At 41.8% G+C, this 26,568-nt stretch overlaps 4 protein-coding genes and 1 long non-coding RNA gene across 5 annotated transcripts in view; 2 read left to right on the top strand and 3 right to left on the bottom strand.

Annotated features, from left to right (window-relative positions):
* asmt (acetylserotonin O-methyltransferase) overlaps positions 1–3,866 on the bottom strand; it is a 12,154-nt gene extending 8,288 nt beyond the window's left edge. The window contains exons 1-4 of the mRNA XM_077536579.1: positions 3,618–3,866; positions 3,253–3,427; positions 1,949–2,078; positions 1,690–1,758 (exon numbers count right to left, since the gene is read on the bottom strand). Coding sequence (XP_077392705.1) covers positions 1,690–1,758; positions 1,949–2,078; positions 3,253–3,427; positions 3,618–3,719 — 476 coding nt within the window. The 5' untranslated portion in view covers positions 3,720–3,866. The remainder of the gene's footprint in view (positions 1–1,689; positions 1,759–1,948; positions 2,079–3,252; positions 3,428–3,617) is intronic.
* The window catches only part of LOC144030359 (uncharacterized), a 40,795-nt gene extending 34,243 nt beyond the window's left edge, over positions 1–6,552 (top strand). The window contains exon 6 of the long non-coding RNA XR_013287239.1: positions 3,281–6,552. This is a non-coding gene — a long non-coding RNA (uncharacterized LOC144030359). The remainder of the gene's footprint in view (positions 1–3,280) is intronic.
* On the bottom strand, positions 4,114–11,201 carry akap17a (A kinase (PRKA) anchor protein 17A). Its single transcript, XM_077536578.1, has 7 exons — positions 11,026–11,201; positions 9,850–10,197; positions 9,522–9,740; positions 8,236–8,448; positions 6,633–6,781; positions 6,317–6,557; positions 4,114–6,243 (listed from the first exon to the last, which is right to left on the bottom strand). The coding sequence occupies exons 2-7, from the start codon at positions 10,174–10,176 to the stop codon at positions 5,443–5,445; spliced, it is 1,950 nt and encodes a 649-aa protein (XP_077392704.1). The 5' UTR covers positions 10,177–10,197; positions 11,026–11,201; the 3' UTR covers positions 4,114–5,442.
* Positions 11,202–12,250: 1,049 nt separating this feature from the next.
* Positions 12,251–17,612, bottom strand: sowahca (sosondowah ankyrin repeat domain family Ca). Its single transcript, XM_077536430.1, has 4 exons — positions 17,099–17,612; positions 16,201–16,559; positions 15,755–16,144; positions 12,251–13,914 (listed from the first exon to the last, which is right to left on the bottom strand). Exons 1-4 carry the CDS (start codon positions 17,457–17,459, stop codon positions 13,477–13,479), a joined length of 1,548 nt encoding a protein of 515 aa, XP_077392556.1. The 5' UTR covers positions 17,460–17,612; the 3' UTR covers positions 12,251–13,476.
* Positions 17,613–17,946: 334 nt separating this feature from the next.
* Positions 17,947–26,286, top strand: septin10 (septin 10). Its single transcript, XM_077536432.1, has 10 exons — positions 17,947–18,250; positions 18,937–19,051; positions 19,550–19,745; positions 19,820–20,006; positions 23,237–23,398; positions 23,475–23,571; positions 23,785–23,953; positions 24,031–24,163; positions 24,293–24,471; positions 25,270–26,286. Exons 1-10 carry the CDS (start codon positions 18,221–18,223, stop codon positions 25,283–25,285), a joined length of 1,284 nt encoding a protein of 427 aa, XP_077392558.1. The 5' UTR covers positions 17,947–18,220; the 3' UTR covers positions 25,286–26,286.
* Positions 26,287–26,568: the final 282 nt, after the last annotated feature.

A 26,568-nucleotide genomic window follows, 5' to 3' on the forward strand; every position in this document is an offset into this window, starting at 1 on the left:
CTTTGTTCACAGGAAAACAATAACAAAAGAGATTAGATGTGGATTTTTTTTCTGTGTGGGGTCCACATATTTGCCCTTGAAATGACATTAATTTCTCTGCAGGATTTAAAATCATCTGACCGTTTTAGACAACACATCAGTCACTTTAAGCAAAGTGGATAAGTGATGCAAATAAGAGGATGACATTTTATTCTGCTTTCATTTTCTTATTATGCAATCTTGTACGTGCTCTCAATCTCCAAACGTGTCGCGCTATCTCTCGCCTTTGCTCAAGGTTTTTTTTGTTGTTTTAGTGTTAGAATTCAAGCCATATTCCAGACTTGACTAAATTATTCAGGTGCATTATGCGGCTGGTTAAATGGCAAGGAGTAAACAAGTGTGTGAGTCATGGCAGCCGGCTTTGAATCATTCTGTTTGCCGCTCCAAGAAAGCCCTCAACGACTTCCGTGCTTGTTTCCTGCGCTAATTTCCCCGCCGTATTCTCGGGGGAAATCAGCGGGGACAAACAACCGCAGCTCCTCAATTTGGCCATTGTGAGCAGGTGTTGATATTTCCTTTTCTATCAATTAGCGACGAATTACAAATTCATCATTTGCGAGGACGGCTCACATTGTTGCTGCATGTTTCATATTTGGAATATTCACGGATGGAGTCTGTCATTTTTTAAATGGCGGGATTTCTGTGAGGTAATCAGAGGCGCTGCATGGTGACATTACGAAATGACGACAACACAGCAATAGTTTGCTAGATGAATAAGGCGCAGCAATTTTTTGGTGGAGTTCAAGTTCATCCATCCATTTTCTTAACCGCTTGCTCCTCACAAGGGTTGCGGGGGTGCTGGAGCCTATCCCAGCTGGCTTCGGGCAGTAGGCGGGGTACACCCCGAACTGGGTGCCAGCCAATCGCAGTGGAGTATAAGTTAATTTTTTTTTTTTTAAGTATTGTGTAATAAAGTACAATTCTCAAGCAATACCAAAATAAATACATTAAAAGTGAACCGTGCAAGCTCATGTGTGATATTAAATGGCAAAGACAAAAACAAAGGACATTTTTGAAATAATTATAGTTATTTTTATTTTAAAGATTTTGTTTTTATTTTATTGATTTGTTTTTATTTAAATCTTATATAGATTTTTTTTTAATGTTATTTCTTTTTATTTTGTTAGTTTTCATTAACTCATTCACTCCCAGCAATTTTTCAAGTGTTTTCCTGGATTTTGACTGATTTTGCAAGGCCCACAGAATATTGTGTTCTACTGTTCTAAAAATCTTATACTCTGCTGCCACCTGCTGGCCGTTTTTGTAGTTACTACAATTGCTTCAACCGTTCCCTGCAGTAGAGAGGCTGCATCAAAGTCTTCTCTATGCACTTGCATTCAAAAAAATGTATAAATACGTCTTTGGGACCCTTAAAACATTTACAGTAGAACATGTTACGTTTTTGGGAGCTAATGAGTTAACTTTAATAAATTTGCAGCACACACACAATTTTGAAAAATAATCTAATTGCAGCCTCTGCCATTTGAAAATGGCATTCTACTACATTGTGATGTTGATTTGAATTTGATGAGTTGTTCAGCCCTTGCACGATCCCCACCCGCCGTATGAATGCCAGTTGATGACAACGAGTGCGTGCAATGCTTTGTTTTGTGTTATGCGTGTTCGTCAAAGTCAAAGAAAGATTTTTACCTGTAGAGAGCCTGAAACAAGTCTTTGGAGCTGACGCCGAAGGCTTTCTCGTATTGATTTTTCCCCTCCCTGCAACATACAAAATACACGAAGTTCTTACTTTTGAAATTATGCATCTTTTTTTTTTTTGTGCTTGTGGCAACTAACTTCGGGTGTACGATGGAACTCGGCTGACTTAGGTTGTGCGAACCACGCGACCACCTCATTCATATCTGAAATGACGTAAGTGCCCTGAGGCGTAACAGCAATGTTCACTGACCTGACAGCATCAGTCAGGTAGTGCCAGCAGAGGTAGATTGTTCTGGAGCTGTACTGGATGGAGTGGTAGAGGGTTGCGGGTCCAGAGCGGGTCAGGTAGAGGCTGGCCTGATCTGTATTGCTGTAAGACACTAACATATAGGACATGACTGCAAATGAGTTCCTGCAGGTGTCCAAACGCCTTTTCACCTTTCCCCATGAGGCGGTGGGGAAATGGAACAAAAGAGAGAAAAGGCAAAGAGTGTCAGATGTCATTGACGTCTTTAGAATTTAGAGGTGGGACTTGTGAGATTCGTAAAACCTTGAAAAGGTGTTTCATATTGATACACAACCCCCCCAACAATTTTTTTTCCAAACATGTTCTCTTCATAAAACTGTTTTTTTGCCATTTTGCCATTTTGCATTCACTTGAAGTGGAAAAAAAAACAAACAAAAAAAAAACTCAGACTAATTTTTGCGGGGTTGGGGCTTTGTTTTAGATTTTTTTTAATATATATTTATGTTTTATGAAATAAGCTTTTTTCTGTTTTGTTTTTTACTTTTTTTCATTAAATTAAAACAAAACAAAACAGGGAAATGTGGGGGAAAAAATGCAAATATTCAGGAAAAAAAATTCCATAAAGCAGAAAAAAAATATGATAAAAACAAACAAAAAAATTGAATTAAAAAAACAAAAACTGGCAGGGGGAGTATTCTGAAAAATAGAGCATGCATTTTCCTGTTGATTTTTTTTCTGTTTTTCCAGAATAAAAGAGCATCAGATTCTGTTATTTATATATATTTTTTATGTTTTACAAAATAAAAATGGATTTTGATTTTTTTATTTTCATTTTCTCTTTTTTATGACAGAAAAAAAACAAAAACTAAAATTATTCAGAAAAAAAAATCTGTAAAACAGAAAATTAAAAAATATATATTAAAAAAGAATAACCCCCCCCCCCCCACCAAAAAAAATTGCAGAACTGTTTTGTTTTGAAGTTAATGCAATACACCATCAGATGTACTTTGGACAATGGGAGTGGCACCTTTGTGCAAAACTTTGTTCAACAATTAAGTGGAATTAGCCTCCACATTTAGTTGCCATTTGAATATCCAAGTTTAACATTGACCTTTGAACTTTGCAAATACACCCAATCTATAGTAAATATCACTACAGTTCTTGTTCTTACATAGATCTATCCAAATTAATTGTGGCCAGAAACTGATTGAGCTAGCATTTTGAGTAAAAGTGTCAGAGGTGCTTGTCTCATATCCATCTTGTGAGCTTTTATACATTACACAATATGTAGCGGTCCAACGTCTCACCTTGTCCATTTTGCTGGTGCGTCTCAAGCAGCTGAAGGCCACAGCAGGCCGCCAGCAGCCTGCGGGTGCCATCCAGGCTGGCACCGACCGCCTGGCTGATGTCGTCGGCAGACAGAGGGCGTCCCGCGCCCTGCAGCACGTCGAACACGCCCAGCTCGCACGCCGTGAACACCGTCTGGCTCAGAGAAGAAAATGTGAAGGTCAGACCTCAATTGTGTCATTAGTGGGGGAGGTGGGGGCAGTTTACTTTCTGGGATGACTTCATTTCATTAGTTCAATTCGAAAAGTGCAAGTCGTTTTAACTTTTATATAGATCAATACACATAAAAAAAAATAATTGAAAAACTTGGTGAATTTTACGTTACCTTGGAGACAAGGAAGCCTTCCATATACTCTAGTATTTTCCTGGGGTATTTTCCAGCAGTAGGAGAAGCCTCACTCGGTCCCATCACATGCCGACCTGCCATAGTCCACAATTTCTTCAGTGTTCGTTGTAGTCGTCCCCTGCAAGGTGTCTGACAAGTGGAGACCAAACCAGACTAACGCCACAAGAAAGTGGCCATCTAGCGGTGGTATAAGCTGATTAAGAGGCCGATAACCCAGATTAGCCGCGACTGGACCGTGAAACAAAACTAATAACACTGCAGCCTTGTTTGCTATCACTCACACTCCAATGGAGACTTTCACTGCAAACATTTGCGAGCCGATATTTTGGACAATTTCACACTTCTGTCTTCATGGTGAAAGTGCACAAACGTAATCAAAAAAACCTTGGGATAAACTCAAACATAGCCAAAAAGGAAAGATGTCTAAATCAGCCTATAAGAGTGTGAAAATTATAAGCAAAATCATAGACCTAAAAAGGTTGGAAATTTTATTGTAACTTTGTGATGAACATGTTCCATGAGGCAGCACAGGACACAGACTTGACAAATCCAAAAACGTGAACCCAGCTAAAAGCACCACCTTGAGTCGCTTGCAATCTTGTCAAGAGCGACGACGGTGCGCGCATGAAGTCAAGGTTGAGAGTCGAGTTCTTACATTCCTATTGTTGTGGAAACTGCTGCTTGTTTAATCAGCTTCAGAATGAGTCAACTCATTCTTCTGAGCTTTAATCTCACAAGTCGGTCAAACTGAAGGAAAAAAAAATGCCTTAAGGGAAGTAAAGCTGTGTCCAAACAATTTTAGAGTCTTTCACGTGGTAGTTGTAAATCCTGAGTTTTCGTGTGCTGCTTTCAAAAGAACAGTCAAACATTTGAAGCAGCTGAGACATGTTTTCAAACGATCGGTTCACATTTGTATGGGAGCAGCATCCAGTTGTTTGCTTCTTCACCTTCAGTTGCAGTGGAAGTGGTCACGGTGCTTGTGGAGGACTCATCTTAAACATAGGTCTTGCTGCTAATATTAATTTAATTGATTTTTCAAACATCACTATGCAGACAAACTCATTTTGTCTGTGTGCTAAATAATGCACAAATACTGTAAAGTTAGTGAAAAATCTAAAAACAAATTTAATTTTAGCATTACGTTATTGTCGTCCCATGAGGTCACCAGTTTTTACAACCAGATTTTTATTTATTTTTTTGCCCTGGCTTGGGACTGGCTGTGGCTGGGTAATGCACTGACAGGCAACCGAACCCATACCAACTGTTGAAATTAAAAAAAAAAAAAAAAAAAAAAACTCACGGCAGCCTTTTTAGAACATTTGTTTCACATTTATATAGATATAAATTTGTGTTCAATTATTATATGGAGAGATGCCAAATCTACCAGTTGAAAGAAACCAGGGGGGAAATAGATTCTGACATTTTCCGTTCTTTTACAATCAGCAATAGAACAAAGGCAGATTGCACAAAATGCAACCATTTCTCACGGTGGACTCAAAAAACTGATCTCATCTCTAAAATGTGTATCAGTTGCTTGCAAGTTTAAAATTTACAGTGAAGCTGCATCAGACGCTCACCCACCAGACTCCGTCGAAAAATGAAATTGACGACTATTCTCGTCAATGGCACTGAACGAGTTGTTTAAGAATGTCGCAAATAAAACGTCAAGTGAGCATGGAATGGATTATTGACAATGTACAAGTACACTTAGTACCAAAACAATGTGTGTTTTTGAAAAATCTAACTTCCAAAAGCAAACCCAAGAACATGTGGAGCGGTTGAAATGTGTCAAGACGAACGATGTTCATCTTCTGGAGTGACTCCTGTCTCGACTGCAACTGCGCCTCCTGTATCCTCGACCGTATCGACTCCTGTCTCGGCTGCTGCTCCTCGAGCCGCCTCTGCTATGTCTCCTGTGGCTCCGTCCCCTGCTGTAGCTCCTCCCGCTGCTGCTCCTGCTCCTGTCCCGGCTGGAGCTTGTGCTCCTGCTCCAGTGGCTGTGGCTGCGCCTCCTGTAGCGGTGCGGGCTGTCGCTCCTCCGCTGCCGGCTGGAGGTCCTGCGGCGGTTGTTGCTGCTGCTCCTCCTCCGCCTGCTGCTGCTCGAGTGCCGCCTCCTGGAGCTGCGGTCAGACTCCCTGCTCCTCACCTCCTCTCTCCTCTTCTCCTCCTTCTTCTTCTTCACATCCTCAGACACAGTCCTCTCCTTTGTCCTTTTTCCTGCCATTTCACAAGGTTTGGACGCTAGCTTCACTTTGGCCTCGGCCGCCTTGAGTCCGTTCACCTGACCCGGGACCTCCCGGCCAGGATCCGGGGCCTCCGGGCTCGCGGCGGTGTTGTCCTGCGTGTCAGGAGTTCTGGCGGGCTTCTCGTTGCCCTTCTTCAGCATGTTGGAGAGCAGCTTCTCCCTCAGCTCCTTCTCCCGCCGTTGGAGGTCCAGGGCGCGTTCCTTCTCCAGCTCCACCTTGAGGAGCTCCGCCTGCTGCTTGCGCCGGCAGGCCTCCTGGTGCTGGCGCAGGGCCCGCTCCTCCTCCTGCCGAGCCTTCTCCCGCTTTTCCTGCTCCTCGCGTTCGGCGCGCTCCTTCTCCTCCTGCTTCTGCTTGGCCGCCTTTGAGGGGAGAGGAGAAACGAAAATCAAAGAAAATGGAAGACCCGGGAATCTGGTGTTCCTCCGGCGGTACCTTGGCTCTGGCCAGCAGCTCAGCGACGAGCCGGATCGACTCCAGATTGCGCTGAACCAGCAGAAGCCTCCTTTCCTCCATGGCGATCTTCATTTGTAGCTTCTTCTGCTCCTCCTCCTGCTGCTTCCTCAACCTCTTCATGGTCCTCCTCTCTTCTCTCTCCTGCAGTTTCTGCTCGCGCTTGCGCTGCTTCTCCTCCTTCTTCCTCTCCCGCTCCTCTTCTTCCTGTTCCTTCTGTTTTCTGGAAAAGAGCACATTTGGTCAATATCTTTTCTGATTTTTTATTTATTTATTTATTTTAAACACTGTCTCTTACCGCTCCTGCTCTTTACGCCGCTCTTCTTCTTCCTTCTCCCGCCGCTTCAGCTCCTCTCGCTGCTTCTCCAACTCCTGCAGCTTGAGCCTCTCCAGGTTTCGCTTCTTCACAGCGGACTCGCCGAGATGCTTGGTGGTGTCAAAGGTCACCTGGAGAGAATGCAGTCAACCAAAAGCTTGCTCTTAAAAACTTTGAATAAGTAGTTTATTGATGTCCGCATGACAAAACATGTTATATTATTAACGGTTATCTGAGCTTGGCACTGAATGCCTCAAAATGACAGCTCGACTTGATAGAGCAGTACCAAAACATATGATATGGTATAAATGGTAATTCAAACAATGTATTTTATTTGGTAACAGTAAGTAAATTGTATTTACATCTGTCATTTCTATAATGTCATAATTTCCTGAAAATGTAATAAAATGTGCATTTAACTCAATTTAAATGTCATAAAACCCAATAATATAATAATTTCACCCATAATGTACCATATATCATATTATCCCAGATGACAGAACTTAATTTGATTAACTCACTGCAGAGTTGCTTTAACACTCAATAAATCAACTCTTCTCAAATAACTCCAACACTGACCTCCATTTAAATCAGTGTTAAAAAAAATAAATAAATACACTTTGGGGGTTTTAACTAAACTCAAACATTAAACACCAAAATTGGATTTTCATTTTATTTTTTTGTTTTGAATATATATAACAGTCTCAGATTCTAATAACAAAAAATGTAGAATTTTGGACTGAAAATAAACATGTGTATTACATTATCTGGCAAGTATTACATTATAAGTTTTGAGGGGAAATAAAACCAGTTCCGTGCATTTTTTTTTTTTTTTTTCATTTTCAGGAAATTTTAGGGTGCTACAAGAACACTTGAAGTACTTCACAAAGTTATGAAAATATTTTAATACAGGATGATTATAATGGGGTTCTATTTGAGTTGCTATGCATATCTTAGCAAATTTCACCATGCATTCAAATGAAAAATTCCACCCCACTGAGGTCAAGCAATTCCAAACTAATCACCCTAATCTAATTGCAATTGCATCTGTCACACAAAGGTGAGTATGTGTTTCATTGTTACCGTCTTTTTACACATAAGGAAAGCGTGACAGTTAAGAAGGTTAAAAGGTTAATTCAAACATTGGCGACAGGACAGGTTGATCTTTCTATTTTTCCTTTAATCTGACATCTCCAAGCAAAACAGAATGGCTTGTGCTTGACCACTTTAATCTAACTTGATCTTATCATCCATCTCTCTTGTTGCTAAGAAGAGATTTGCGCAACAGACCTTCAATGCTCATTTTAATTAGCCTCCCTCCCCACACAACACGAGCGGATTTAATTCTCATTACATTAAAAGGTCTTAAAGGAGCCTGGTCACTGAGCTGAAACCAGCTCAACTGTGTCCTTACACTTGCGTCCTGCCACACGGCTCACGTAAGCGGTCTAAATTACTTACAGTATTAACATGAATAATGTTTAATAGGTGCATGCTGGTCAATCGGTTCATGATCAGATATGAAAGGAGCAAGATGAAAGCTTTGCAGTCTGTAATCAAATACAACGAAGGGGATTTAGTGTACCTTGATGTTGCAGGCCACTGCCTTTCCATCGTCTCCTTTCAGCATCAGCTTCATGCCGCGCAGCGTGTCCATGGCCTTGGTGAAGCCGCCGTACTCGTGATACTGGACATAAGCCTCAAAGTTCAAATGGCCCCCGAAACTAAAAGTATTAAAGTTCTTGTCCAGCATCTCCTCCCTGTATGGGTCCAGCATTGGGATGTCCACATTTCGCACCTGAATCAACAAACACAGTTGATTTATTGTCAATCATTATTGAGGATGTCACAAAGTTCCAAAATTTGACATCATTTAGTAGTAGTCTATGAACCTTACGTTTAAGCGATATTTGACACCACTTTTTTTTTTTAGGGGGGGGGGGTTGTAATCTGATTTTTTTTTTTTTTTTTTTTTTGGCTGATATAGGACCTATAGCCGATATCTATATCCTTATACACCACTATAAAATGAGAAAAAAAAATATATCAATAACAAAGTGCTTCACATAACATATCATTTAACCAGTAAAAAGTGACAACAAATGAATGACATGTTTCACAGGTTTAGTTTTAGGAACAAAAGTTGTTTAGCTTGTTTGGCAGGAAATGAAACTTCTTCAAATAAGTTCTTGTTTGTTTGTTTGTTTGTTTTTTAATGCTTTACATGAATCACTTGTTAATGAAAAGCAAAACAAGCTGCCCAACTCTTAAGACATTTTGAAATTCTTATTGGGAAATGTATTCTTGAAGTACGGTCAGTGCCATTTGCTTTTTCTTTTTTTCTCTGTGGCTTTGATATACATATTTTTTGTTCTTTGTTGCTTCACTTTGACTCTGTACTGTACTGTTCTTAGACTTAGACTTGACTTTATTGATCCCTTTGGGGTGGATACAATGAAAACAGCAGAGGCTCCAGAATTGAACCCTGCGGAACACCATACGTTCTGTTATACATCCATCCATCCATTTTCTTGACCGCTTATTCCTCACAAGGGTTCCGTTATACATGTAAATTCATATTAAACATATTCGTCTGACCACTTTCTTTTCTTTTCTTTTGTTACTTGGCATAGTTTAGAAGGGATTACAATAATAAAGAAATCACACAACGTACCATCACAACAGTTAAAAAGTCGACTAGTGAGCACACCAAATTCCCTGCAGCACAGATACACCAAGCAATTTAGCGTGATCACCTGCAGCCAATGATGGCCAAGCAGCGCGTATCATTACGAATCATACGAGCCCCCTGGGGTTTGATCAAATGCCGGTTAAGAAGCACTGATTTAGACAGTATTGCAAGGGCTGTACCTTGCCAAAGGCCTCGAAGACGGCAATGAGGACCTCCTCACACGGCCGATCGGGAAAACCGCTTTGTTTCTGGCTGAACCAGCGGCAGGGCAGCCCTTCCAGGTGAATAGTGTCGGGTCGCTCACCCGGTAGAGTTTCATTCATGTCTTTGGCATCGCGAAAGAACGAGTCCCAGTCGTGCCTCGTTGGGAAGTCCACTTTGTTCTCCACTGCACGTACCTGGAATAAAAAGAAAAGTCTGAATCATTCAAGTTGTATCCGTATTTTTAGCTCTGGAAAAACATTTTCATCAGTTTAATTGATCCTAATCGTCTTTTTTTCCACTTACCTTCAGTACATCAGTAAATCCACTAAGTTTGATACTCTTCCCATCCAGGCGGCTCAACAGACTCTTAACAACCGTTTTGTTCTCCACTTCTCCCTCAAAACGAATGAAGTCCATGGTGCTCTTGGAGACCCGCAGGGCCGCAAACTGGTCGGGCACCACCATGGCCTTTACCCTCTCCATGACCTCCCAGTTGGAGATGCTCTTTCCCGGCAGCTTGAGCTGTGGAAGCGTCACGCTGACGGTCATTTTGGCAATGGGCTTCAAGTACATGTTGTACTCGGCAGAAAGACACACCGCCTCGGTGGTGTCGTGGACGATGGTGGTCATCGTGGCAGACGGCACTGAAACCTGATGGAGGTTTGATTTGATTTATTTATTCATTTTTCCTTTCGGACAGCATTGTGACAATCAAACATTTCATCATACAATTTGGTTTGAGGAGACTATTATTACAAAATACAGAATAATGTTAAAAGTGAAGTATACAACTTTTTTTTTCAAGATATGGTTCAACTTATTTAGTAAACCAGCCACCAAGATGACTTTCAACCCTAATTTTGATTTTTTTTTTTTTTTTTAAACACAAAAAAAAAAAACGTAAATGATGAATGAGTCAGTGCTTTTAGAGTGTCTTCATTTCTGCACAAGATGTGTCAGAAAAGTTCTAGGACTGGTGTTACAAAATATATATTTAAAATCCAATTACATTATTTTTTTTCACTTTAAAGTAATCCCCAGGGGTCGTTGATCTCGCACTACAATGTTCTTTTCGGCCAGGAACTGTCGGACTCATGGCATGGAGCAATCACTGCAGGATCTCTTTGTATGTTCAACTCATATCATTGTTTGCAGTTTGAAATGTATCTTTTGTGACACCGGTGCTGGATATTTTCCGACATACCTCATGTACTTATTGTCATGCGCTTCCCAGAGTAAGTCATCGAACCTCAAATGGCGTGCTCAAAGGGTAAGCTCAAAGAAGTTAAGTGTATTTATAAAACGATATGCCACTTTTGACACGAAATTAAGAATGCACGGACATTACTAGACTTAATTGTGAAACAAATATTTGAACCCGTTACTAGTACAAGTGGCTACGCTGCCAACTGCGAGGTATCTAAATGTTGCTTACAGGCTAGCCTAGTTAGCATGGATAGTTCCTTGACTCGCACTTACCTTAAAAACTCGCTCGTGTAATTTGAACGAAGCTCTTAAAAGTTCTCTTATAACGTAAATGTCAAATGGTTGCACATCTGGTAACCTCGCGGTAAAAGACAATTAAAACGATTTTGAGGGCAACGACTCGCGGTAGCAAATGAATACAAGCAGAGCCACTTCCGCATCATGTCAACTTTGACCTCAGAGCGGACAAACGAGTACTCAGGCAACACATCGTGGTTGTCTACAACAGCGACACCATCTGGAAATGTGTGAGTATTGCATATTACGAACAATTTGAAATAAAATCGTAAATTAAAAACAAGAATCAAATTAGATTATCACTGATGTATTGCTATAATATTATTAAACATTAAATTTAATTAGATGGCCACTGTCATTATTATTATTGTTGTTGATGTAGTAATCACTTTTCTGAACAGGCAAAGAAAATGGATGGGTGCATATTTTATTTTTGTGGGGGGAAAAAATCACATTCCGACTCGCCACAAACTTATGTACAAACTTATGACCACTTACACAATGTTAATCGTTTGTAGTTAGCAGTTTTGATTAATTGTACTGTATTGCACTTGGACCGGAGGTACCAATTCTTTGTTAATTTGTTGTATTTTTTTTTTTTTTTTTGGCTCCATCAATGTGACTCACTGAATATGGCTCTCGGGGACTGAATGAGCTAGATTGAATATGGATTAGTCCGATGAGGGAACACTAGTGGCACCGATTCCCTGAGAGAACGGCAGGGAAATTTACATAACAGGCATTACTCCCTTTTGCTGTGTATGTAGGTCAGTAGCTGCAGTCAGCCGGCCTCTCTCTCTCTCTCTCACCCAATAAGCAGTCATGTTCGAGACATAAGTAATGCAGTGATCTCCCAAATTATTTTAGACTTGATGGGAGAGAATATAGGAGGTCAACTGCATTTCCAAAACGGCGCAATGTGAGGCCACACAGCAGAACAGACTGAACATTGTATGAGTTAGCATATTGAAAGCCCCGGGGAACATGACACATGCATATTAAATGTGGTGAACAGGTGTCCAATGATGCTTCTACAATATCGAGAACACTGTTAAACAGTCAGCTGTGGTTTATGGTGCAATTGGTGGACATCTGATCATCAATTATTCAGCATCACAAGACAATGGCAAACTAGTGTCAGCAGGCAGTGTGTTAACTAATCTTGTGACTTGAGTTTATCATTAAACATGAGGCAATAGGATACCAAGTAATGCTTTATTTCACATTTAAAGATGGGACAGAAAGTGGACGTTCCCATTGGTAACTTCACAGTATTTAGGTAAACATTGTTTCCGACACTCATGCAGGTGAAAAATTATGTCACAGCGCACTTGGAGCACATTTTTTTTACTGTCCAACATGAGACCAGATGACGTTTCCTACAAAATAGACGTGATCATGCGGCAAATATGTAAACAGCTCATTTTAAGAAAGGCTCACATACGACGGGACGAGGACGTCGACAAATCATACAGCATAATCTAAACTCTTATCTAGTCACGTTTCACAAACACCAAATTGTTACATTTATACATGTGAAGTTAGACCAGCTTTAAAACAAATGCATTCCCGAGTGTTGAACGTGACTGTGCTTCTTGTTTGATTGCATATTTACGAAGGCGTGCTACGTTGGTGGTCAAGGTCCCTGAACTCATCGCGTCACATTTAATGACTTTTTAACAGCAGGTCTCAAATGAGGTAACACATGAAATAAGTGGCAAATTCTGTCACTGTTTTCATTTATGCTCGGAATGAATATGAGAACTTGAGTTTGTTTTGCAACAATAATAAGCAGAATAAGATTTGAGTTGTAATGAGGGGGGGGGGGGGGGTGTTACAAAATATAAAACAGCTTGGTCAAGTTATTTAAACAGGCCCCAACAGTGTCAAAATAACACCTAATTTTAGTGAAAAGCACATGAAAGCATGATCTGGTTTATAATTTGTAAATATCAAAACAGCAGTTGTCATATTTGTAGTTTGAGTAAGTTCTTCTGTGCTTACAATCTTGAAAGTGACAAGTGCAAATAGAAATAATGTTGCTATGTGTAATAATAATAAAAAATGAAACCCCAACTTTGTGTAGCTACTGTACATGATGCACCACAAACACCATTTTTGTGATCAAATTCATGTACCAATGTGAAATTAAAACCCCCCATTTGCTCCCTCCCATTAAACAAAAAAAATGTCTGTCAAATAAATGACATAATGAGTAACAAAAAAATTACATAAAAAAAAAAAAGCTACCTAAATAAGTTAGTCCGAGTGAAGGATTGAACAGGAACAAAAATGTCATTTCTTGGAAAAACAGTTTTGTCACTTAAAAACTTTAAAAAAGCTTGGCTGTAAAATGTACAACAACTTGAAGTTATAAAAATCCATCCATATAACTGAAAATAAATAAATCGCTGCTTTCGAGCGGCTTCATCCAAACAGGTTGGAGAGCGGCCGCGCTCGCTGCGGCGTGCTGGGAAGCTCGTCCTCTCTCCCCACTTCCCCCGTGTCCCTAAAGGAGGCGCTATGTATAATCTGCGCCCTGTGTCGCCCGCGGTGCAGCCGAGCGTTCAGCCTGCTCAGAGACAACTTCCTCATGATGCCCGGCGCCTCCTCGGACGACCCCGCTGACTGGTTGAGGCGGCGCAGCGGGTTCATGTTACCGTGGAGCACTTTGGGAAACCTCCATCCGCGTGCCCCGCCGCTGCTGACGTTTGCCTTGTCAGGCTCCGCCCCCGGTGAGGTGACCACTCCTTGGTCCCGCAGATCTGTTGGCAACGGCGGGGGGAGGTACTGGATGGCTCGCCTGCCGCTGTAATCCCTCACTTCGGGGTCCGCCTCCCAGTCGGACAGGAGCACGCGCACCACCTGATCATTCAAAAGGGCAACGAGTATGCATTTAATTTTTTTCATCTTGGCCTATTAATCAACATTTAGTGGGCTAGGGTGCCGTGAGAGATCAACAGGCCACAATTCTTAGAGCCAAGCAACTATGTTGAAGTAAGTTGAGGAGTTTCATGTCGTGCTTTGGCTCACATTAAATCTAATTCGCAGAGCGTCACTAAACAAAAAACATTAGTATCAAAGTCACTGTTGTGCACAAAATGTATCTTATGTAAAAGCTTGTTTTCTCATTTTTCTATTTTCGCTTGTCACTCAAATGACCTATTTTCAAATGGTGATTACTAAAGAATGAAATAAGGTAGAAACATACTTTTTTTTTTAAATGAAAGAATGGAACGTGATCTTTCATGTGGTAGCCACCATGTTTATGTAGTAATAGTACACAATATTCTGTTTGCCTTGAAAGATGAGTTAAAATACTCGAAATCGGCTGGCACTCTAAGTGTTGTTGTTGTTTTTGATACCGTGTGGCAGTAAAAGAGTTAAAGTTTAAAAAAAAAAAAAAAAAAAAAAAAAACTTTCTTCATGTGGGGAGCAAATTAGGTGGAGGTGGCCGCCTCTAAATTTTGTACACAGGAAAAACCCTGTAATATGGCTACAAGATATTGCAACCCTATTTTATAATATAAACTTTTTTGATTATGCATGAAATTTCCACACACAATACAAAAAATGAGTTAGCAGGTTTCAACGGTGAGCACGTTTCCCTCACAGTTCTTCGGTTCTAGGTTTGAATCTCAGCTCCAGCCTGGTCAGCATGTTTGCGCGCATTTTCCTCCAGCTACTCCTGCTCAAACAAACTCCCGCATTCCAAAAAACATGCTTGTTAGGCTCACTTAAGCCGTTAAAATTGTCAAATGGTGTGAATGTGAGCGTTGTTTTGTCTATACGCGCTCTGCCATTGAGTGGCGGCCAAGCCAGAGTGTAACCCGCCTCTTCCCTGAAGTCAGCTTGGATCGACTCCAGCTCATCTGCAATCCTAATGAGGACAAGGACGGCTAGAGAAACTCTCGCTCTTTAGGCATTCCTTGGCCAAGCATAGTTACTTGTTTCAGGTTAGATCTTAGTGTGGTATGCAGTGATTTATATTTGTTTTTGTTTTTTGTTCTTAGCTTGTGTAATGTTATGCACTTTGGTCACCATTGTTGTTTAACTGTTTGACTGCCAAAAACGGTTAATAACGATAAAAAAAAAATCACGATGTATGCCGCCATAAACGTTAAATGTCGTCAACTAAGTTTTTCTTCTTATTATTTTTTTTTAATCAATGAGAAGTGCAACGTCTAATTGCAGCGCTGCTTGGTGAATGGTTTGTGGAATCAAAAACAGCCACTAACTATGGCCAGCAGATGGCAGCATTGTATCTCTTTTCAATGGGCTCAAGGTATATGGAATTCCAATGAAACATGACAAATCTGATGAAATAGAAAGTTTTCAAGGATGATGTGAATGACCGAAGCCTTTGTCACATTAAATCACAAAAAGCTTGTTTTCTCATTATTATTATTTTTATATTTTCGCTTATGTCACTCAAATGACCTATTTTCAAATGGTGATTACTAAAGAACGGAATAAGGTAGAAACATACTTTTTTTTTTAAATGAAAGAATGGAATCCAATCTTTCAAGTGTACCCACGTTGGATATGTAGTAAAAGTACACAATATTCTGTTTGCCTTGAAAGATGACTTAAAATGCTCGAAATCGGCTGGCACTGGTGGGGGTTCTATTTTTGACAACGTGTGGCCGTAAAAAGAGTTCCAATGTGTCCTCAAATTGGATCACATGACCAGTCCGCATCTTACCTGAATGTGTCCGTGCATGGCCGCCAGGTGCAGAGGCGTGTACCCGGCAGCGGACCTCACGTTGACGTTCATGGGCACGCCGTTGTCCTTGGCGAACGTCAGCAGCTGGCAGAGCAGCTCGGCCTTGCCCTGCTTGGCTGCCCAGTGGAGGCAAGTGAAGCCGGTGACAAAGTCCTTCTTGGCGACCAGGCCGGCCTCCACGGCCAGCAGGGGCTGCAGGCTCTCCCACAGGCCGTCTGAGGCGCACAGCATCCACTCGTGCTCCATCGGGTCCAGCGTCACCGAGGCGCAGTCGTCGTCGGTGGCCGAGGAGAGGAGGGACGCCGAGTCGCCGTCGCTCCTCATGGAGTCTCGGGGGCGGGGGCCTCGATTGATGAGAGAGCGCCGAACCTGCGGAGGGAGATGTTGCGTATTTTCTCACCAACACTAACACATTGTAGGCTCACCTGAGGAGAACAATTCATCATCAGCTCGATGAAGTTCCTGCGACTCCCTTTGGGCGTGTTGACGTCAAGATTGTGTTCCGAACCTTCTATGGTGCCGTCCTCAGACAGGCAGCTGGTCAGCAAAGCCCGCTGGGACCCTTTGGACACCCTGCGAGACCCTCGGACTTGCTGGCTTTGGCAGCTGGCGGGATGGTCCAGATCGGGCACCCCGATGACGGGAGCCGACTCGCGCCGCCTTCTCTCCCTCAGCTTTACCTCGCCGGCTCCCACATCAGCGGGGGCAGCGTCGATCTTGTTGGACTGGGACGGCTCGGGCTGCTTGGCATCATCCATACTACAAGAAGGTGTACTAGAAGCCCCTGTGAAAGCAGAGAAAAATGTGAAATTGATATGCACCTTTTTGGAATGTGGGAGGAAGCCATGCAAGCGCAAGAACATGCCAACTCCACACAGGCCGGATTCAAACCCCCAACTTTATGAGACTGTGTTGCCTGGATTATTTTCTAAAAAAAAAAAAATTTGCACACAAAGTGCATGAGAACATAACAAAGGAGGACTGGGGGCGGTTTGTGATGTCACAATAAAACACGATATCACAGTAAAAACTATTTAATTTGTCACCTAAGCCCCAAAAGGTGATAACTAGGCAGTTTTTAATTTGTGTAAAGTATTTAACAGCTTAACATATCTTGACATGCATTTCAAGGGGTGAAAATTAGGGGTGGGGAAGTGAACCCTACTTCCACGTTGTGGCGTATGATGTTGTCTAAAAACCAATTAGGGCCACTAAACATTAACTTAGAAATCAACAAATATTATTGACACATAAAACAGGACGCAATTCGGTCAAATGACAGGTTGTGAGTAGACCAAAAGCTAAAGTTCGATCACCACTCACCTGTTTGCTGTTTGTCGTCAGGGTTGCCGCTGACGAGATTGTTGTTGTCCGGTGCTTCACCGTGCACGTTTCCGTTGCACTCGGTCGCGTGCCCGTGGTTGTCGGCGTCCGCGCGCGTCACAGTGCGCGCGCCGCAACATTCATTCAAACGCACGTATTTCACGCCGCTTTCCACTTCCACGACGCCGAGCGTGTCCACGACGCGTTTCAAAGCCTCCTCTTCCCTCAATCGGTCGCTTCCGCCGCCCCGCGCCGCCGCGAAGTGATCGATCAGCTCCATCTGTTGGACTCGCCCTCCTCGCTCCATTAGGAAGTCCTGCACGGCTTGGACCTGACACGGGGACGCCATCATTATCATCATCCAATCAAATCGAATTATTTCATGACACCAGAACGTTGGGAAATGGGTCCGTTGTCATTTCGCGGTGGTTGACAGCCGATGACAGCATCTTCACAGGGCCTCCTCCTTTACTCCATCATGGGTTGATCAGTTTCGAGCCATGACCGATAGGGGACGCACGATGCCATTAATCGCTCTCGTCATCGTGTTACATTAAGGTACTTCAAGAAAATTTTGTACTCATATATTCGTGACAAATTTATTTCATATTGTCGCACTCTAGGGAGGCGATATTCTGCATAATGTATTTATTTTTTGTTTCAGTTATACGCAACATGAAAGTATTAGAAATATATAAAACATTTATCAACTTTAGTATGCAGACTTTAAAATACCCCACACTTTGATAACATTGAACACAACATTTTGTAGGAGCATACCAATTTGGGGAAAAAGGGGGGATTCGTTTAAAATGGTTTTAATAAGATGAATATGTTGAGCTTATTCATCCACTAACTTTTAATTTTAGAAATAATTGTGTTCTAAAAATTAGTAACGTAAAATGTAGATCCAATTATAATGCATTTTAAGAAAATTCACAGAGACCAGTTGAGACATTAAACCTGTCTTCTTTAACTTGGTCTAGTCTGGCCGTGGTGAGACAGTTCCATTCAGGAGGATTCTTCGGGAGAAAAAAAAAAAACAGAAAGAATTTGACTTTTTAATAAGTTTACTGGATTCTGTCTCGCATCTGCGAGGAATCGTACATATCACCGAAAACCATGGCTTCTTCCGATGTTGCTCGGCAACCGGTTTGTATTGATCTTTGTTGTTCGCTCTAATAACAATCATAGTCGAGTAGGGAGTGTCTGGGGCTACTATGAAGTTAGCTAGCCGCACTAGCAACTAGCATAACTTGTCTTTAGCAAATGAAGTAACGCTCCCGTTCAAACATAACCTAGTTTGTTAACTCACATAAAAAAAAATGGGTGGATCTAACTCACGTAAGTGCAAGTGCTCACGACAAATGTAACGAATAAAATGATTTACTCGTTGGCCCAGAAATGTACTACGAGAGGGGCGTTAGCTGTATGGAAGAATCAATCACGTCATCCAACTGATCTGACTACTGTAAAGTTTTGGAGACGTTTGCATTCCTCGTTGCATTGCACCAAACTGGAACTATCAAAGTGTTCGAGCTGCTTTATAAAACTTAAAGGGGTTCATCTTCGCCCCCTAACATAGATATTTGATCAGAATATATACAGCACAGAATAATATCATTACATCGTGCATTTTTATACTGTATTCACTTTCATTGTTTGGGCTAATTGCACACACAACCCACATCAACAGGATATTATGAGGCAATATGTATCTGGATTTATTTCCTTAATCTTTGATGATGTACTTTTTTTTCAGCTGAGTTTTTTCCAATTTAGTGGAAGGTTGCGACTAAGCACGTTTTGATAAATTATATGTGTGTTGTGTTTTTTAGGATCAGGGAGTCCGGCCTCTCTCTCTGGCAGGCCACGTTGGCTTTGACAGCCTCCCAGACCAGTTGGTCAACAAGTCCACCGATCAGGGATTCTGCTTCAATATCCTCTGCATTGGTATGCTGACACTAACAATGTCAAAGAAAAAAAAAACTAAAATATGTTTACATGGACAGCAATGATCACAATTAAGGAAATTGTGGGAGGAAGACATGACTAAGGATGTTTTTTTTTTTTTTTTGCAAGACATTTACCCAAATAAGGTCATATTCAGAGTAAACCGTAATCATATTAAACTGTTGGGTTTCGCCACTTTAATCATCTCATTGTTGACATGCATGCATTTTAATTGGAGTTTTATTTGTCAGTTTTCTAATGGCGGAATGTATAGCAACATTTCCTAGGAGAATTTTTAACTAGATGACAAAAATTCCACTCTCGAGCTTAAGTGGAAATGTGAGTTACTATATGCACAATTTCATCACTGTTTTGCCTTTGTTTTGGAGTTTATAGAGAAAGTCCTAAAAAGAATGTGTTCATGGGAAAAAAAATGCAATTTTGCTACTGGTAATCATTTTTTGACAAAGTATCCTTATGCTTTATTTCTGTTTCCAGGTGAAACTGGTATCGGCAAGTCCACCTTGATGGACACCCTGTTCAACACCAACTTTGAAAACTTTGAGTCGTCCCACTTTGAGCCTGAGGTGAAGCTGCGGGCTCAAACCTACGACCTGCAGGAGAGTAACGTGCGACTACGCCTCACCGTGGTCAACACGGTGGGATTCGGAGACCAAATGAACAAACAGGAGAGGTCCGTTGGGAGCGAGCGTGCGGTTTGCCGCCGCCCGGCGCCACCATTCAATCGTCTGTCTTTCTGTCTTGTAGCTTCCAGCCGGTGGTGGACTACATCGACAGGCAGTTTGAGAGCTACCTGCAGGAGGAGCTCAAAATCAAGCGCTCCCTTTTCAACTATCACGACTCGCGGGTCCACGCCTGCCTGTATTTCATCTCCCCGTCAGGCCACTCCCTCAAATCTCTCGACCTGGTCACCATGAAGAAACTTGATAGCAAGGTACGTTTGTTGGATGCTTACAGCTATTCAACTCGACGCTAGTGCTATCTTCACATCTTGAATTGTATAAAGTAAACAATGCTGTGACCGGGCTGATGCTTATTATCAAAATTAACGGGTCAATGTCAAATTTCTTAACAAGCAGAGGGATTATCTGCACAATTCTCAGCATACCAAAATGTTTTGATAGCAGCATATTACTCATCCTGGCAAACGTGTTTTTTTTTTGTTTTTTTTTGTTTTTTTAAGTGAGTCATTGTGGTTCATAGTCGATTAGTCGGACGCTAGTGTCTGAGTTATTTGAATTGTTTTGTCTACCTTTTAAACCAGGGGTGTCCAAACTTTTTCATTTGAGGGCCACATACAGAAAATCAGAAGGACTCAAGGGCCACATAATGTTATGAAGAGAAATTGTGTTTAGTCCTAAAAATTGTATAAATAATGTATTTGTGCTTTTGCATATTTAGAAAAATGCTACAGTATATAAAGCAATTTATTTGTAATATGGCAGTAGGGTTATTATAGTTTTGGAATTTTTAATTTTAGTGAGTTTTTATTAGTTTTCAGGGTGGTTCTGTTAGTTTTTATTAGTTTAGTTCTTTAAAAAAATGCTTAGTTTTAGCTTAGTTTGTTAGTTTCTGTATTTAGTTTTTTTTTTTTTTTTTTTAGTTTTTTTTTTAATGTTTATTACTTGTTCACAATATTTAAAAAACACCATGGGAGCAACGTCATCTTTTGGTGCTTTTCTTTTGGCTGTTGCTAGATGACGTCACGTCTGTGTGACATACTTTCAAATGTCATTATTCCGGTTTATATCAAAAATAAATCTTACTTTGGTAAGGTCTTACTTTGACCATCTCCAAACATTTTTGTTTTTGTTAATTTTATTTGAATGGTGTCAAATGCCATTCTTAGCATATGCCGCGGGCCAGTGAAAAATGGCCAGCGGGCCGCAAATGGCCCCCTTGCTGTAGTTTGGACACCACTGCCCTATTACATACGTCAGTTCACACAAAGTGTTCATGCATTCAGTGAGTGGAAAACGACATGTAGAGCAAAATTCTGCATTTAATTGGTCATCGAAAAGAATGTTATCCCCCTGAATCGTAATCGAACCTTGAGGTGGTGAGCGATTGCCAACCCCACGACTGCTGAGGTGGTCACAACCTTTCCCATGCTCTCTTCGTGTGTCACAGCCGGGAAGTGGCAGTAACCCAGGATTTGCGTGTGAAAAGAGTCACACACACACACAAAAAAAAACGTTGGAATGTCGCCCCACACAAACACACACTCACTAGAGTTGTTCTTTTGTGTCACTGTACAGACAGACAGACAGACGCAGAAAGAGACATTTGTCGAAGAGACAGTCAGCCAGATTGTTTTGTTTTGTGCGCTGCCTTCGCCTGTGTTGTTTTTATGTGTCTGACCTCGAAGCTGGAGCAAAAAAACAAAACAAAAAAACATTCCTCTGTTTGGCAAAATAACACACGCACACACACAGTGAGGAATGTGGTGTGGATAGGACAGCAGTGTGGGCTGCTGAGACTTAAATAACATCAGTACACGTTGGTTACACAGTACACTGTTATTGAGTCTGCCTCGTTAATGGACTATTGAACAGCCTCAAACACTAAAAACGTTGACCTTAGAGTGCTGCTGAAACGACATGCTTGAATTTTCAGAAACTTTTTTGGACTCTTAAGTCACACTTTTTTTTCATCGTTTGTCTGGTCTTGTGCTATATACTAAAGTGCGACTATATTGAAATTGGAGCTTGGACTGGCACCCAAAATGGCCGTTCCATAAGCGTGTTGCCGGCAGCGAACAACTTCCAGTTGTATTCAAAACTCTTGTTTCGGCTACGGAAAGGTTTCTCTTTTTAGTTTAAAATGGCTTCCTTTAACGAGAATCCTGTGTTGTATTTTGGCAAAAGCTCGAATCCTGATGGCTTATTGCGCCTTTGTTGCTGTAAATACTTGTTGGGGCGGAAGGAAGCTGCTTGCTAAACTAGCAAAACACATTAGTTGCCATTTTCTAACAGTGCATTCTCCTCCTCCTCCTTCTTCTTCTTCTTTTTCTTCTTCTTTTTCTTCTTCTTCTTCTTCTTCTTCTTACTTCTTCTTCTTCTTCCTTTTCTTCCTCTTCTTTTTCTTCTTCTTTTTCTCCTTCTTCTTCTTCTTCTTCTTCTTCTTCTTCTTCTTCTTCTTCTCCTCCTTCTCCTTCTTCTCCTTCTCCTTCTCCTCCTTCCTCCTCCTTCTTCTCCTCCTCCTCCTCCTCCTTCTTCTCCTCCTCCTCCTTCTTCTTCTCCTCCTTCTTCTCCTCCTCCTCCTTCTTCTTCTCCTCCTTCTTCTCCTTCCTCCTCCTTCTTGTTCTTCTCCTCCTTCTTCTCCTTCCTCCTCCTCCTTGTTCTTCTCCTCCTTCCTCCTCCTTCTCCTCCTTCCTCCTCCTTCTCCTCCTCCTCCTCCTCCTTCTTCTTCTTGTTCTTCTCCTCCTCCTCCTTCTTCTTGTTCTTCTCCTCCTCCTCCTCCTCCTCCTCCTCCTTCTTCTTCTCCTCCTCCTCCTCCTTCTTCTCCTCCTTCCTCCTCCTCTTTCTTCTCCTCCTCCTCCTTCTTCTCCTCCTCCTCCTCCTTCTTCTTCTCCTCCTCCTCCTCCTTCTTCTCCTCCTTCCTCCTCCTCCTTCTTCTCCTCCTCCTCCTTCTTCTTCTCCTCCTCCTTCTTCTCCTCCTCCTCCTCCTTCTTCTTCTCCTCCTCCTTCTTCTTCTCCTCCTCCTCCTTCTTCTCCTCCTTCCTCCTCCTTCACCTCCTCCTCCTCCTCCTCCTTCTTCTCTTTCTTCTTCTTCTTCTTCTTCCTTCTTCTCCTTTTTCCTCCTCTTGGTGCAGTAGTGCCCCCTTCTTTAGCATGCTATTACTGCAGCAAATGGTGAAATTATTGACTAGGATTCTACCTTTTGTCAGATATGTGTCACTGGATTCTAGTTAGAAAAACTAAAAGGAACTCATTCGCTGCCGTAAACATGATTAGGAAACAGAGATTTTGGGAGCTAATTTGAGTGTTATGTTCTTGTTTTTTGTAAAATAAATTCTTACCCAAAAATGTGACTTATTCTCTGGAGCAACATATAAATATTTATTTTTATATTTTTATTTGTACTTTCTATTTTTTTTATATAACTTTTTATTTTTTTTCCCTCTTTGTGATGCATTTTTTTTTTTGGGACTGGTGCGCCTAGGTGAACATCATCCCCGTCATCGCCAAAGCGGACACCATCAGCAAGAGCGAGCTGCACAAGTTCAAGATCAAGATCATGAGCGAGCTGGTGAGCAACGGCGTCCAGATCTACCAGTTCCCCCTGGACGACGAGACCGTCACCAAGGTCAACACGGCCATGAACGTAAGCGCCCGCACGCACGCACGCCCGTCCACCTTCGTCGTCGTCCAGTTGCTCATTTGTCGCGGGTGTCGTTCAGGGCCATCTGCCTTTTGCCGTGGTGGGCAGCACGGAGGAAGTCGCCGTGGGCATCAAGATGGTGAAGGCTCGTCAGTACCCCTGGGGGGTCGTCCAAGGTGGGTTTGTGGAGGAACGTCTTGTAGACTCGCTGTCATCCTGTCTAATAAGAAAAGTTGAGCTTTGTCGCCATCTTGTGGCTTCTATAGATCATTTTAAAACTTTTTTTGGGGGCATTATTTACTTGTGAATTTGCACTTCCTTTTTGTTACCTCCATACTAGCCTTATTATCTTTCCGCCATCCCATAATATGCCCAACGTGTCCCCACAGTGGAGAACGAGAGCCACTGCGACTTCGTGAAGCTTCGCGAGATGCTGATCTGCGTCAACATGGAGGACCTGAGGGAGCAGACGCACACGCGCCACTACGAGCTCTACAGACGCTGCAAGCTGGAGGAGATGGGCTTCAAGGACACCGACCCCGAGTGCAAGCCCGTCAGGTGACCGGCGGCGCGGCTCGGCCCGGCTGTTCCCAATAAACCGGCGATAACGTCCGCGTGTGTGCGCGTGTTTGCAGTCTGCAGCAGACCTACGAAGCCAAGCGTCACGAGTTCCTGGTGGAGCTGCAGAGGAGGGAGGACGAGATGAGGCAGATGTTTGTGCAGAGGGTCAAGGAGAAGGAGGCGGAGCTTAAGGATGCCGAGAGAGAGGTTATTTATTTATTTTTTTAAAACTCATGTTTACATGTTTTGACTAAAGGAGATCTGTGGTTTGTTAAGGGTACGAAACAATTCCAAATAATTGAAATCCGATTGTGTCCTCCTCGCATCCCTTTTCAGTTGCAGAGCCGCTTTGAGCAGCTGAAGCGGCTCCACGCCGAGGAGAAGTCGGCTCTGGAGGAGAAGCGGCGCCTCCTGGAGGAAGACCAGAGCACCTTCGGCAAGAGACGCGCCGCCGCCCAGCTGCTGCAGGCCCAAAGCCTCACCGCCAACGGCAAGAAGGACAAAGACCGCAAGAAGTAAGCAAGACTCGACTTTCGCTTGCTCTCACTCATCACAGGCTCGTGCAATGAAAATGGATCACAATTACGCTGCTTTTTTAAACCAATGCGATATCTAGAAGAGTCAAAAAATATTACAAGTGTTTCATGAAGCTTCATGAAGCACTTGCGATATTTTTTTGACTCCTCTAGATTGTGCTCTTGTTTTAAATATAAAACTTGATTACATTTCCATTACATATTTAAACTAGAGTGACACCTAGAGGACTTCCAAAATATTGCACATTTTTCATGAAGCTAAATTTGTCCAACACCAATTATTATTTTTCCTGTCAGACAAAGCTTTCGTGTTATCCTGTGTCATTTTAGGTCAATAGAGAAAGATGAAGTAGTGGTAGTATTCATCTGCCCATTTGCTACTTGCAAATTATTTTAATTATGGCCTATTTTGCAATTTGCCACCTATTTGGCTGACTTTTTATTTATTTATTTTATTTTATTTTTTAAACCTGTCGTCTGTCATTTTCCGGAAAAAACGGGCCTTTTTTTTTTTTTTTTTTTTTTTTTGTACCCGAAATTCTCTAGAATGCCACAGGATGGCGCCAAAGGACCCAGTTTGGCCAGCGTGATTTGTGTGTACCTCACCTTTTACATGGAAACATTTCTAATTTGGATTTTGAATTTTAAAAAATTGGGACACATTTTGGCCCTTTTTTTTGACAAATGTTTACTATCTGATTGTGTTTATGAAACCTGCTGTAAAATGGATTCTCACCCGTTGATGTTTTTTTTTTTTTTTTTTTTTTTTTTTTGTAGTTCCGGCTTCATGTGAAGGATTCAGGAATTGAACTCCAGTCTGACCAGCAACATCATTCGCTAAATAAAAGTCTTTGCGGCCAGTCTCAAACACTAACCCGAAGCCTCCCACGACTATCATCATCATCACCAGCATCATCATCATCATCATCATCACCAGCAACACATTAGTGTGTTTTATGTGCCAAAGTTAAGATAATACATTTTATGTGTACAAGTTGCTTGTGGGTGTTATACTTTATTTTGTATGTATTCTTTGATGTTATTCTCCATGATACCTCCTTTGTTGTTTTTAAGATCCCTGTGGTTTTAGAGGCTCTCGGATGTTCACGTTTGGGGTTAATAATGGACCTATAATGGTTTTAATGGTACATTCATGTCTTTGATATTGTAATCCGGTCACCAGCAGAGTGGCTGCTGAGAACAAAGCAGCATTCATACTACTTTCAATAGACACCTTTCATCATCAGGTGTCATTAATCCTGAAAAAAAAATCCACCTTTGATTTGATTTTAACAACTTTATTATAAACCTTTCAACAGTGTTTGAGAAAGCAAGTTCTAACTTTCAACTGAGTTGTGTTTACTCGACTTTGGGTTTGTTACAGCATATTTGCATACATTAAGCTAGACAGAATGTGTTGTTTTTGCTTGCTCTCTTCTTGTTTCTGCTGACAAGGTTGTTTTAAGTGTGCACAACAACGCTGAGTCATGGGGGAGAAAAGTGGGAGAAGCAGCACGAGGGGAAACAGTACTGTACTTTGATGCGCTCGTGTCAGGGACAAAAGCCCGAGACGCGCACCTCGTAGCATTTGAACACAACTCGGCGCCGCTGCTTTCGAAACGTGACACTTTACACTTAACACTCGTGTTCCATGTGCCTTATGTGTGTCCAGCTTACTGTAGGAAAAAAGAAAACACTTGTACACGCAGTGAAACACACGGATGCCTGATGGAGGGGACCTTTTATATTTGTACTACACTCGTATTTATGGATAATAAACAGTGTTACTCAGGAGGCTTGTTCCGTATGTCTTTTTTTCTTTTTTTTTTTTTTTTTTTCTTCAAACCACTGAGGAAGTGAATCCAAACTTTCCACAATCAACATTTACGTTCCGGGCCATCTGTGCAATAATTGAAATCCGGAATACAGAAATATCTTATTTAAAACACATTCTTGGCATGTTTTTATAGTATTCACAGCACTTTAAATTATATATTTGTTCAAAAAATACCTCAATATACGCCAATAATTGTGTCCATTATAAAAAGAACACAACCGCTGTTTATGCTCTCTAGG

This window comes from Festucalex cinctus, chromosome 11 (genome assembly GCF_051991245.1).
Source record: "Festucalex cinctus isolate MCC-2025b chromosome 11, RoL_Fcin_1.0, whole genome shotgun sequence".
Classification (NCBI taxonomy): Eukaryota; Metazoa; Chordata; class Actinopteri; order Syngnathiformes; family Syngnathidae; genus Festucalex; species Festucalex cinctus.